Source organism: Jaculus jaculus, chromosome 8, assembly GCF_020740685.1.
Source record: "Jaculus jaculus isolate mJacJac1 chromosome 8, mJacJac1.mat.Y.cur, whole genome shotgun sequence".
Lineage (NCBI taxonomy): Eukaryota > Metazoa > Chordata > Mammalia > Rodentia > Dipodidae > Jaculus > Jaculus jaculus.
The window spans coordinates 40,738,008-40,750,847 of NC_059109.1; the positions used below are offsets into that span (position 1 = coordinate 40,738,008).

At 41.0% G+C, this 12,840-nt stretch overlaps 1 protein-coding gene and 1 non-coding gene across 2 annotated transcripts in view; both read left to right on the forward strand.

Annotated features, from left to right (window-relative positions):
- Nucleotides 1-12,840, forward strand: part of Eif2ak4 (eukaryotic translation initiation factor 2 alpha kinase 4) — a 112,266-nt gene that overhangs the window by 17,864 nt on the left and 81,562 nt on the right. The window contains exons 3-5 of the mRNA XM_004660772.2: nt 3,373-3,475; nt 8,009-8,161; nt 12,301-12,381. Of these exons, the coding sequence (XP_004660829.2) occupies nt 3,373-3,475; nt 8,009-8,161; nt 12,301-12,381 (337 nt within the window). The remainder of the gene's footprint in view (nt 1-3,372; nt 3,476-8,008; nt 8,162-12,300; nt 12,382-12,840) is intronic.
- On the forward strand, nt 4,166-4,271 carry LOC123463106. The gene has a single exon (XR_006638718.1). It is a non-coding gene; the product is annotated as a U6 spliceosomal RNA (small nuclear RNA).

A 12,840-nucleotide genomic window follows, 5' to 3' on the forward strand; every position in this document is an offset into this window, starting at 1 on the left:
TATCAGCTGCTTTTGGCTAGGTATTTTGTCCCACTTATGAGAAGGGAACTACAACTTCAGATACCAAGTTCAAATCACTGTGCTTTGGACATTATAAAGTTTGGAGTTCCGACAACCTCCTTAGGCTTAGTAATTATTTGCTTAATAATTATTTTAATAATTCGATATTTTTATAGCCTACAGAATTCAGGAAAAATACATAAAGAATATGATTCTGGGATAGCCAAATAAGAGGGTTTCATAGGACAAAGAATAGGGGAGAGGCATGGCTGCTGTCCTCCAGCACCTTCCTGAGTCTATCAACTCAGGGCATCCCTGAGCCCTGTGGCTTAGGAGTTCAGGACGGCTTCATTGTATAAAAATGACTGCTTAACTAAATCATTGCCTGATTGAACTCCATCTCCAGCCCCATGCTTCTCCTCAGAGGTCTGAGTTAGGATTGGTATTTCTTATTCCTAGTATAGGGGCTCTGTGCTAGGAACTAGGGCCAACAATCAAGGGTATTTTTTATTATACCATAGACTCAAGCACTCAAGATATTAGCAATATTACTGAAAATAAGGTAGTTGGAACCAGGTGGGTGGTTCATGCCTATAATCTCAGCATGAGAGGCTCAGTGAGTTCAAGACCAGCCTGGACTATGTAGCAAGACCCAGCTCCACAAAAGAATACTAGAGCAGCAGTTCTGAGTCTAGTAATACTGACATTTTGGGCAGGAAAATTCTTTGTTAGGAGGGCTGTCCTGTGCATGGTGGGAACTTTAAGAGAATCCCTGACTTGTGTCTGTTGGATCTCCACGCTATGACTTTAGCCTCCAGACATGGATAGTCTCATGGCTAGGCAAAATTCACCTGGTTGAAAGCCACCACACTAGATAACTGTTCCAATAAGTTTTTGTGTATTCTTCTGATAAAAATTGCCAGGCATGGTGGCACATGCCTTTAATCCCTGCACTTGGAAGGCAGAGAAAGGAGGATCACTGTGAGTTCAAGGCCACCCTGAGACTACATAGTGGATTCCAGGTCAGCCTGAGCTAGAGTGAGACCCTACCTCGAAAAAAACATATATATGTATGTATGTATGTATATATAAATAAATTGGGTGACTTTTCACCAGGCCTAGTGATACATACCTTGAGTCCCAGTATTTGGGAGGCTGAGGTATGAAAGTTTGAGGATAGCCTGAGGCTACAGAGTAAGTTCCAGGTCAGCCCAAGCTAGAGTTAGATCCTTCCTCCAAACAAGCAAACAAATTATGGGGTGATTTTTTTTTTTAAATCAACATGGAAATGCCTATAAAAAGTTTCAAAGTAATCATGTCAGCTACACAAAATTATTCATCATATGGTCAAGACATAAAACTGTAGTTATAATTTACTTAGTATTAGAGCTGTGTCACAATTTTATTAACAGTGCTAAGCTAAAATATAATTTTGTGTCGGGCGTGGTGGTGCATACCTTTAATCCCAGCACTTGGGAGGCAGAGGTAGGAGGATCACCATGAATTCGAGGCCACCCTGAAACTAATAGTGAATTCCAGGTCAGCCTGAGCTAGAGTGAGAACCTACCTTAAAAACAAAACAACAACAACAAAAAAAAAAAAAAAAAAAAAAAAAAAAAACAGGGCTGGGAAGATGGCTTAGGGGTTAAGCTCTTGCCTGTGAAGCCTAAGGACCCTGGTTTGAGGCCCAATTCCCCAGGACCCACGTTAGCCAGATGCACAAGGGGGTGCATGTGTCTGGAGTTTGTTTGCAGTGGCTGGAAGCCCTAGCGTGCCCATTGTCTCTCTCTGCCTCTTTTCTTTCTCTCTCTGTCACTCTCAAATGAATAAATAAAAATAAATTTTAGAAAACATAATAATTTTGTAAAGCTTGATTTAAAGGCCTATTCCTGTCCCCCTGCCCCTTTTTGGTTCACTGTGTAGTTTCAGGGTGGCCTCGAACTCACAGCAGCCATCCTCTTACCTCTGCCTCAAAAATGCTGGGAGTAAAGGTGTGTACCACCACACCCAGCCCTATTCCTGCCCTTTTGAGATAATGTAATACAAGAGAATGTTCCTTTATACAAAGTAGTCCTTGATGCCAATGTGTGAGGGAGAATCCTGAGTGAGATGGCCTGAACATGGACTAAAGGGTGTTTGGCATTTCTATACTTTTTCTTATAGAAACTGCCATCTCCTAGATTTCTTCCTGTTCAGCAGATAATGACTATAACAGCCTACCCACAGCATAAACAGATGAATGGTTGAGGCTTCACTGAGGTAAAATGCTATGAATCACACAGAAGTGCTTGTTAGGAAGTGACAAATCATGTTCTCATCAGTAAAATTAAATAAATCCTATTTAATCCCAGAGAGCTGTTAATCAGTATTTATTGGTTGGGGATAAAAGGAAACCCTAAGGCTGATTGTGTAGTTTACCTGAGTTGAACATGTTTGCTTAGAAGAGCTCTGAGAGATGAAGAAGAGTATGCATTAAGTGTCCTTGGAATAGGCAGGTGTGTACAGTGTTCCTATCTAGATTTATACCTGAGCCCCTGAGCATGTCTTTGTGTTTACACACAGCATGCTGGGAGAATAGAAGATGGATCACCACAGCTCCTCCTCACCCTGCGTTCTGGTTCTGCTTCATGCTCCAGAACTCGCAAGGAGTACAAAACACTTGACCTCTGACCACTGAGATGTCAGGGCCAGATTAACTGGCATTACCATGCAGGGGAGCACATTGTTAAATTACTAGTAAGACTCAGAGTGGAAATCACTTTTACTATTTTTTCTTTAAAGAAACCTTAGAGTTAGGGATCAGGAACAAATCAGAGGCAATAAATAATAACTGATTGTGACATATGCCACTATAAACTGCTGCCAGATGAACCTTTCTGACTTAGGTGGCTGGCTGCTGTTTGCTTATTTGTTTGGGGATGGGGAGAGGCGTGAAGACGATTCTAAACCTCCAGGAACTACCTCATGTTACCTGGGCTCTGTAACTCAGTGAAATAAACTCATTGCTGTTTTACAAAAATGGGAAAAAAAAAATAACTGATTCTGAGAAATTTTACAAATGATAAAACTTCTATCAGATACAGGGGAGCTGGGAGATGACCAGTCAAGCCAAATCACAGGGAGAGCGTCTCCCAAGGAAGCAGGCTTTTAGCAGCTCTGACTGGAGACTGGCTGCCCTTTTCTCCACAGGGTGTAGGCAACTCTCTGCTGAGTTTTTAGGATATTGGAGTCCTTATTGTGTAGAGACTTCACCTAGGAGGTCTGAATAGAATCCTTGGGACCACAGAAATGCTGGGAACTTAGAAAACATAATTGTTAAGTGTCTGTTCTGTTTCAAGTAACTCCTTTTTGTGCTTGTTTTATTTTTTTCAGAGTTCCTGAAATAGAGTTAGAGAATGCTAAAGGTCTATCAAATGAAAGTGTTAATTTGCTAAAATCCCGCCTAGAGGAATTGGCCAAAAAACACTGTGGGGAGGTAAGACTTGATAAGCTGAAGTTCTGAGAGGCTAATGGAGATCTCCAGCATGCTCACTAGCCTACCTTTTCTTTGACTTACGGCTTTACCATTATGCCTCAAATCCAAGTTTTTGTTGTTGTCATCTCAAAGGAGGACTTTGTTATTTAAATTTATTTAACATGTAGGATTTATGAGCTATAAAACATAGAGTGTAAAGATTTCTGCTAATGCTTAAGGATTTTTATAACGGCAGCTAATATAAACTTGGCTATATGTTTTGCGTATTCTGGATGTGGCATCATGACTACATTTTAATATAAACTTTTCTGATAGAAAATGCACAAAAGTGATTTCTGGCCAAACTTTATCACCTGGTCCCTTTGCACATCAGCTAAAATCATCATGTTCCTTAACCCATAGTGAGTGACATGCTGCACTCCATCAGTGTGTCTTCTGTGCCTGGGTTTCCAGAGTCCATTGCTAATGCTTATTTTAATCTTTGAACATCAGGGTCTGCGTATGAATTATCCATTGGTGAGTGCAACCCTGGGTGACTCCTGGGGACAAAATACTACTGGGTTTTCCTCTGGATAGGCCAGTCCCCTTCAGGTATATTCTAAAATCACTCATTGTTTATGCTTAGTGCTAGTCAGCTTCCTGTCAATGTAACAAGTACATGGATAAATCTGCCTATAAAGAGGTGGCTAAGTGCTTGCTTCAGCAGCACATACACTAAAATTGGAACAATACAGAGAGATTAGCATGGTCCCTGTGCAAGGATGACATGCAACTTCATGAAGCATTCCATATTATAAAAAAAAAGAGAGAGAGAGAGAGAGAGAAATGGCTAAGTTATCACAGTTTTGGAGGGTTCAGATCATAACCAGTTTGCCCTGTTGCTTTGGGCATGTGGCCAGGTAGTACATCACAGTAGAAATAAGTATTGCTTGGGGGTAAAATCCACTCACCTCACCTAATGGCTCAGAAGTGAAAGAGTGGAAGACAAGAGGGTTGAGATCCCATTTTCTCCCTCAATAACCAGCAAGCCCCACCTCGTAAAAGTTCCACCACTTCTCAGTAACACTAACCTGGGGAGTAAGTCTTTAACACAGAGACCTTTGCGAGACATTCCACCCATGGGGCTCTTGCTGAACTGTCCCCTTTCATGTAAAAACTAAGGAGAGTTGAATGAGGATTAGCCCTAGGCCTTCTGTCTGTTTCAGGCCTCTGTCATACATATACAGAGATAGCCTAAGTAACTGGGCAGCTTTCCACCATTGGTCTGTGGTCTGGTAGTCACACTAGAATTGGTGAAGTACGTTTGGCAGTGCAAATTTTGTCCACTGAAGTTACTGTTTCCAAGAACTTTTGTAAGATTGGTGAAGCTGAGAAAGTGATTGCAGAACCTCCTAGATCTAGCTCTGGGCCTTGGGAAGCATTCTAACACTCTCAGATATAGGCAACCATTCTAATCCTAACATGGAGTTATATTGAAAATTGAACTGCAGAAATCCTCTGTCTTCTTGGATTCATGACTCATAATTTAAATTCTTTGTTTACCTTAGGTAAACTATTTTGAGATAATTATAGCTTTATAGCAATCCTCAGAAATTATGCAGAAATATTCCATATACTCTTTCCTCAGTTTGCCCCAGAAATAATATTTTGCAGTACTCAAATATCATAACTATGATGCCAAAGACAGTGATATAGTCAAAATACATACTTAATTCCATCTCCACAAGGGTCCTTACACTATGACTTTAGCCTCTCCTCTCTTTCCCCAGCTTTACACCTGGCAATCACTAATCTGTTTGTCATTACTATAATTTCTATATAATTCTATATAATTACTATAATTTCTCCATTTCAAAGACATTATATACAGTATGTGAGATTAGCCTTTTTCACTCAGCATAGTTCTCTGAAGTTATGTAGGTTGTACCAATAGTTGTTACTTTTTTGGGGGGGAGGGGTTGAGGTAGGGTCTCACTGTAGCCCAGGCTGACCTGGAATTCTCTATGTAGTCTCAGGATGGCCTTGAACTCATAGTGATCTTCCTACCTCTGCCTCCTGGTGTTGGGATTAAAGGAGTGCGCCACCACACCTGGCAATAGTTGTTACTTTTTATTGTTGGGTAGTATCCAGTGCTATGAATGTACCATAGTTTGTTTAACCATGAACTAGTTGAAGGCCAGTTAAGTTCCTTCCAGTTTGGGGCTATTACAAATAGTCAGTATAAATACTCATATTTAGATGTTCCTCAGCCTACAGTGATAAACTTACATAAGTAAAATGCGTCAAGTATACCTGACCTACTGAGTGTGATAGCTTAGTGACACAGCACTCTTATAGAGTGTCCATTGTTTCACTGGGAAACTAAAGATGGCTGTCAGTGCCAGCATCACAAGATAGAATCTCACTAGTCCAGGAGATCAAAACACAAGGGAACGTACCACAGCCTTAAAAAGGAAGGAAATTCTGACATGTACTACAACATGAATCGGCCGCAAGAATATTACAATAGGTGAAATAAGCTGGTCAGAGTAAGACATACTGATGACTCTGTTTCTATTAGACTCAGTGCCGTCAAACTTGTAGAGGCAGAGTGTGGAATGTGGTTGCCAGGATTAAGGTGGGACAGAGCTTCAGTTTAGAAAGCTGAAACATTCTGGAGATGGGTGACAGAGGTGACGTCATAGCAGTAGAAAAACACTTAATATTAAGGAAGGGTTAAAATAGTATTATGCTATATATGTTTTGCCATGATTTAAAAAAATAGTACTCACCCCAGAAATCCTCATATAATGAGATTTGAAGGTATATAAATGTGGGGATGTACCTTGTAAATCACTCTTATTTGTCTAAAATTTGTTTTCATGAAGTCTGAAGTATGGAAAGTCTAAACTACAATTCTGAAAACTTCGTTTTTATTTTCAAGTAAAATAGACTGTAATTAAGTATTAACACATCTTGTGAATGCATTGTGGTGTAGCATTCACTGATAACTAGCTAAAAATAATGAGTCATCTAATTATTTGAGAATAAGCAGTCAAAACCAGCATGCTCAAACATTTCTACTGCCTTCTGAATTTTTTAATGTGTACAGCAGCTGTTTACCTGTTCTACAAAAGTGATCTAAAATGTATTTAATGCTCTATTTTTAAAAAACAAGTCAAATCCAAATTGTTGATTCTTTCATTAATTCAGTCAGCAAATATTTATTGGCTGTCCACCATGTGTCCACCTGGGACACCCACAGTGAGCAAAGTATGTGGCTGCACTGTGACAGAGGGGTGCAAAAAGAATGGGCTCTAAGTTAGTGGCACTAACTGCTTGGAAGAAAACTCGTGGCAGAGGTTCTGAGGGTGATGGTAGAGTGTGCGCTTGTGTAAAGAGTGCAGGAGATGCCTCTGAAATGTGAGCAGAGCCTGAGGCCAGCCGTGAACCATGCATGTAGCATGGGTTGAATGCATTGGCAGGAAGAGCCAGTTTGGAATGGGGCTGTTTTCATCCAGTCCTATAAATTGAACCAGACAGATATGTTCAGAAAATACTAGTAAATTAAATCAATAAAACTAAAACCTCCTACATCTTTGCTCCTGCCTCCTTTCTGGTTTAGAAATGCTTTCTCTTTGACATAATAGAAAATGCTGAATTTTCCCAGATTTCCTTAGATGCACTTGTTGTAGAAGAATGTACCTCTTAGGTTTTAGAGTTTCTCAACTCTAAGCCAAAATATATCCACTAAGAACTTCAGCTGGTGTAACAGAAAACACACCAGCTCCCCCCAGCAAGGGCTTTGCTTTCTTCCTATTTATTTCCTGAGAGAAAGGTGGAATACCAAATGAACTGATTTGTAGTCTTAACTACAGTGACTTCATATGTCCTCTTACATATTTGCAACTGTACCTACAGTAGAATTCATCATGTTGTGTGGACATTATAGACAAGTTTTCCATTTGAGAAGGTAGCTTTTCCTTTCATGTAGTCTTAGATAATTTAGCAGATTTTTTATACAGAGAGATATTTTATTGGACTACCGTACAAAAAATGTCAGTAAATTTGAATGCATCTATTAAAAAAGCAAAACCTGGGGCTGGAGAGATGGCTTAGCAGTTAAGGTACTTGCCTGCAAAGCCAAAGGACCCATGTTCCACTCTCCAGATCCTACGTAAGCTAGATGCACACAGCTGAGGCAATCACAAGGTCACACATGCCTACTAGGGGACACATACGTCTGGAGTTCGATGTCAGTGGCTGAGGTCCAGGAGCACCAATTCTCTCTCTCTTTCTCCAAAAATAAAAAAATAAAAATAAAAAGCAAAACCTTTCTAAGGAGCATTTCTCCATGGCCATAACATATAGCGAGCCCTTAAAGCTTTTACTGCTGTGAGCGCCTCATGCCCCTTATTCCAAACATGGTACAGGCAGAGTGAGTAATAGTGGTGAGTGTGAGTGTTGCCAGTCACTTTGCTATGGTGTCATCTCTCCTCTGGTGCCCTGTGTTGCTGCTATCAGATCACTTGTGCTTGTTGTTTCTGCGCGTAGGTGATGATATTTGAGCTGGCTTACCATGTGCAGTTATTCCTCAGTGAGCATAACAAGCCCCCTCCAAAGTCTTTCCATGAAGAAATGCTGCAAAGGCAGGCTCAAGAGGAGCAGCAGAGGCTGCTGGAGGCCAGGCGGAAGGAGGAGCAGGAGGTAAGATGCCCATGCTGGTGTGGGTTCCAGCCAGGAGGCCTGCAGGCTTCTGTGGGACTTGACTCTGGCTCTACCTATGAATCTGAGTTTGGCTCAGCATTTCAGTCAAGAAATGTGCATTCAGGGTCTGGGAGATGGCTCACAGTAAAGTGCCTGCCATTCAAGCCTGAGCACCTGGGTCTGGCGCCCCAGCACCCACATAAAAGCCAGGCATGGTGGCACACACAGCACTAGAGGTTTGTGGGTGGAATCCCTGGGGCTCACTGGCTAGCTGGTCTAGCAGTAATGGAGAGCTCCAGGTACAATGAGAGATTCTGTCTCAGAGGAAAGGTGGATGGAGAGCAACAGAGGAAGACACCCAGTGTCAACCACTGGCGTCCACACACACACATACATACATGGCCACATGCACCCACACACATACATGTATTTACACGCATCCACACCACACACACAAAAGAAGTGTGCAATAGTGTGAGAAGACCCTGAGGGTCACTGAGAACCCCTGGGGGTTCCCTCCCTTCTAGGTCTTAAAGAAGACAAGGGAGAAAGAGAAAGGATGCTTGGCCAGCTTCTTCCTTATGGAGAGGGGTATCTACTGTCCATGAGCAGGAAAAGCCTGGAGTTAAACTGTTATTTTTTTTCTCTCTCTTAGTGTGTGTGCAGAGTGAGAGTGCACACATGCCATAACACACGTGTGGAGGTCAGAGGACAACTTCCGGCTGTCCTCACCTTCCACCTTGTTTGAGGTAGGCACTCCTTATTTTTCACTGCTGCATTCAGAGACTAGCTGGCTGGCCAGCCTCCCATTCTCTTGTCTCCACCTCCCATCTTGCCCTAAAGCACTCTGGGAGTATAGACACCAGCTTTTATGCAAGTGCTAGGATCTAAACTCTATTACTTATACTCGCACAGCAAGCACTTGGTCCAATGAGCCAGCTCCTCAGCCCCTTAAACTATTTATGTTCATTAACAATCTGTTTTTTCTTTGATTTATTTTAAAGATACTGTGTATGTTATTTATTTATTTTGGTTGTTGTGGTTTTCAAGGCAGGATCTCACTCTAACCTAGGCTGACCTGGAACTTACTCTGTAGCCCTAGGCTGGCCTCGAACTCAAGGTAGTCCTCCTACTTCAGTGCTGGAATTAAGGGCTTGAGCCTTTAAGTTGAAGATGATATAGACCTCTAAATTTCCCTCTTGGTTTTAATAAATTATTTTCTATTTAGCCTTTTTTTTAAAAAAAATATTTTTTAGATTTATTTGCAAGCAGAGGGAGATAAGAGAAGAGAAAATGGGCATACCAGGGCCTGTAGCCACTGCAAATGAATTCCAGATGCATTTGCCACTCTGTGCTTCTGGGTTTTCATGGGTACTGGGGAAGTGAACCCAGGTTGTTAGGCTTTGCAGGCAAGCACCTTAACCTCTGAACAATATCTCCAGCCCCCTATTTGGTATTTTGATCAATTTATCTAGAAATTATTTGGATATAGGCTGTAAAAAGAGACCCTAAGAAAAAAAGAGAAGGGATGGAGAAATGGTTTAGTGGTTAAGTATCTGCCTGCAAAGCCAAAGGACCTTGGTTCTATTCCCCAGAACCCATGTAAGACAGATGCACAAGGGGGTGCACACATCTGGAGTTCATTTACAGGGCTGGAGGCCCTGGTGTGCCCATGCTCTCACTCTCTCTACCTGCCTATTTCTGTATCTATCTCACTCTCTTTCTCAAATAAATAAATTAAAAATAATTTTTTAATTAGAAAAAGAGAGAGAGAGAGAGAGCCTGAGATTATCTTTCCCTGGACATTTCCTAATAAAACATTTATTAAATAACTATTCTCATAAGTGGTTTATAATATATCCTTTAAGGAGCATTTTAATTACTTATCTATGCTAGATTCTATTGCTGAGTTAATCATTCAATCCATCTGTCTCCCTCTCTGAATTATTATATCTCTAGAATACTTTAGTATTTGACAAGTCAAGCCTACTCTGATCTGCTATTATTTTTCTTAACTATTATCACCTATTTATTCATTCTCATCCTCCCTCCCTCTTTTCCTCCCTTTCTCCCTTTTTCTCTCTCATGTTGAGTCATGGTCTCACTATGTAGCCCTATTCTGGGATTACAGGCAAGTCAGCCAGGCATGGTGGCGCACACCATTGATCCCAGCACTTGGGAGGCTGAGGTAGACGGATCACCATGAATTTGAGGCCACTCTGAGTGTATAAGGAATTCTAGGTCAGCCTGGGCTGTAGTGAGACCCTACCTGAAAAAAGAAATATTTGAGAAGTCAACTATAAGATTGCTTTGTCGAAGTCAAAACAAAACATGTAAGTGCTATGAGACTGAAATGTCACCAAACTTGCATATTCATTTGGGAAGAATTGGCATAATCAGATTCTATATCTGGGACTATAGCTACTTTTCTTTTTATTTATTTTTTGGGTTTTTTTTTTTTTTTTTTCAAAGTAAGGTCTCACTCTAGCCAAGGCTGACCTTGAACTCAGGGTGATCCTCCTACCTCTGCCTCTCAAGTGCTGGGATTAAAGGTTTGTGCCACCACACCCGGCTGCTAAATTTATCTTTATCTCTTGGTGAGATATACTAGTTTTCTCATTGTAGACATTGCTACTTCTTACTGTTATTTCTAAGGGTATTTTTTTTTCTTTTTTGAACTTTTATTAGCATATGTTACTAGCACTGTTCAAAGTTAAGGGTTTCATCGTGACATTTTATATATGCATACAGCATACTTGGGTCCCATTCATCACCCCTGCTATTCCCTCTTGCTCCTTCGTCTTCCCCCGACTGCCTTTCTCCTCCCAAATTGCCCCTTTCTGTTTTCCATGTGTTCTTGGGTTCCTCTGCCGGATCTTGTTTCTGTTTTGTTTTCTTCATCCTGTACTTGTATCCGCAGTATCTCTGTTTGTTGTGTCTATAGGCTGCATTAATATTTGGGAAGTCAAGCCTTCCCTTCCCTATCCCTTCATCTTCCATTAAGCTGTGTCTTATCCATTGTTACTGCCTATCTCCCATTAAATCACATAGCCCACTCATCATTTGTGCTGCTTTAGCTGCCTATATGTTTAGGGTGTGTTTTCGCATTTTATTATTGTTTTATGGTCTCTGATGACAATAATTTATTTTTACTTATTTTTTTCATTTGAGAGAGAGAGAGAGAATTGGCACACCAGGGCCTCAGCCACTGCAGTCGAACTCCAGACACTTGCAACACTTAGTGGGCATGTGCAACCTTGCACTTGCCTCACCTTTGTACATCTGGCTAACGTGGGATCTCTCCAGCCCAACAATTCTTTTATTGTTTTATTTTTTAAAATATATTTTATTTATTTAAGAGAGGGACAAAGGGGTAGATAAAGAGAAAGAAAATGGGTGTGTCAGGACCAACAATAATTTTAATACAATTTGAAGTTGTGGGGGCTGAAGAAAAATGAATGGAGATCAAAATATCACTTATAGGGACTAGAGAGATGGCTTGATGGTTAAAGGCACTTATTTGTAAAGCCTATCGACCCAGGTTCAATTCCCCAATGCCCACATAAGCCAGATGCACAAAGTGGTGTATGCATTTGAAGTTGGTTTGCAGTGGCAAGAGACCCTGGTATGTTCATTCTCTCTCTCTCTTTCCCCCAATCCCCCCGACTCTCCACCCCCTTGTCTTTCTCCCAAATAAATACAATGTTTTAAAATATATTACTTTTAAAACTGAAAAGTCTTATAGGAAAAAGCAGATGAAGTCATGGTGGGTGTGAGTGGTGCTTGGGCCTTCCCCAGACCCAGGCTTTGAGGCCAGCTCTGCCTACCTCCACTAAACTGGCCCAGGCCCACTGGTAGAGAGGAGTCTCTCTGCTCATTCCTGGCACACAGGCAGAAAAATGAAGATTAGAGAATAATGCTCTTCCCATACAGCTTTAATGCCTCACCTAGGAAGCCAGTTGCTCAAGAATGTTGTAAAACTTGAAGGAATTGTAGCTCATTCAAAGATTCTGTATATTCAGATCTCGCCAGAAACAAGAGCTCTGTGTTATTGAAATGCAAAAGATTTTCTATGGCTCTAGAATCTACTTATATCAGTTTCAGAGATTGGTATCTGACAGTGATTTGATTTATTTCAGCAACGTGAAATCCTTCATGAGATTCAGAGGCGAAAAGAGGAGATAAAAGAAGAGAAAAAAAGGAAAGAAATGGCTAAGCAGGTATTCTCTCAACTGTGCTACAATAAAGACTTTACATATCCTAACAAAATAGGTTTGTTTCCATTGATGACGTTTCCCTCTCATGTTATTATGAGTAACTTGAGCTTAAAATGAGGTAACAGACTTCCATTTATTGTGTCTTTAAAAAAAAAAAAAATAGCGCTGGAGGGATGGCTCAACTGTTAAGGTGCTTGCCTGCAAAGCCTAACAACCTGAGTTTGACTCCCTAGCACCCACATACAACCAGATGCAGAGTGGCACATGCATCTGGAGTCCATTTGCAGCAAGTAGAGGTGGGGGGAGACCTGTTGTGCACATTCTCTTTCTTCTATTTATCTCTGCTTATAAATAAAGAATTTTAAAAAGTTTTTAAAGAACATTTATTTGTGGGGAGCAGGTTTGTGACAGGGTCTTTCAGTGTATTCAGGCTGTCTTTGTCTTTGTCTTTGTCTGGCAGCC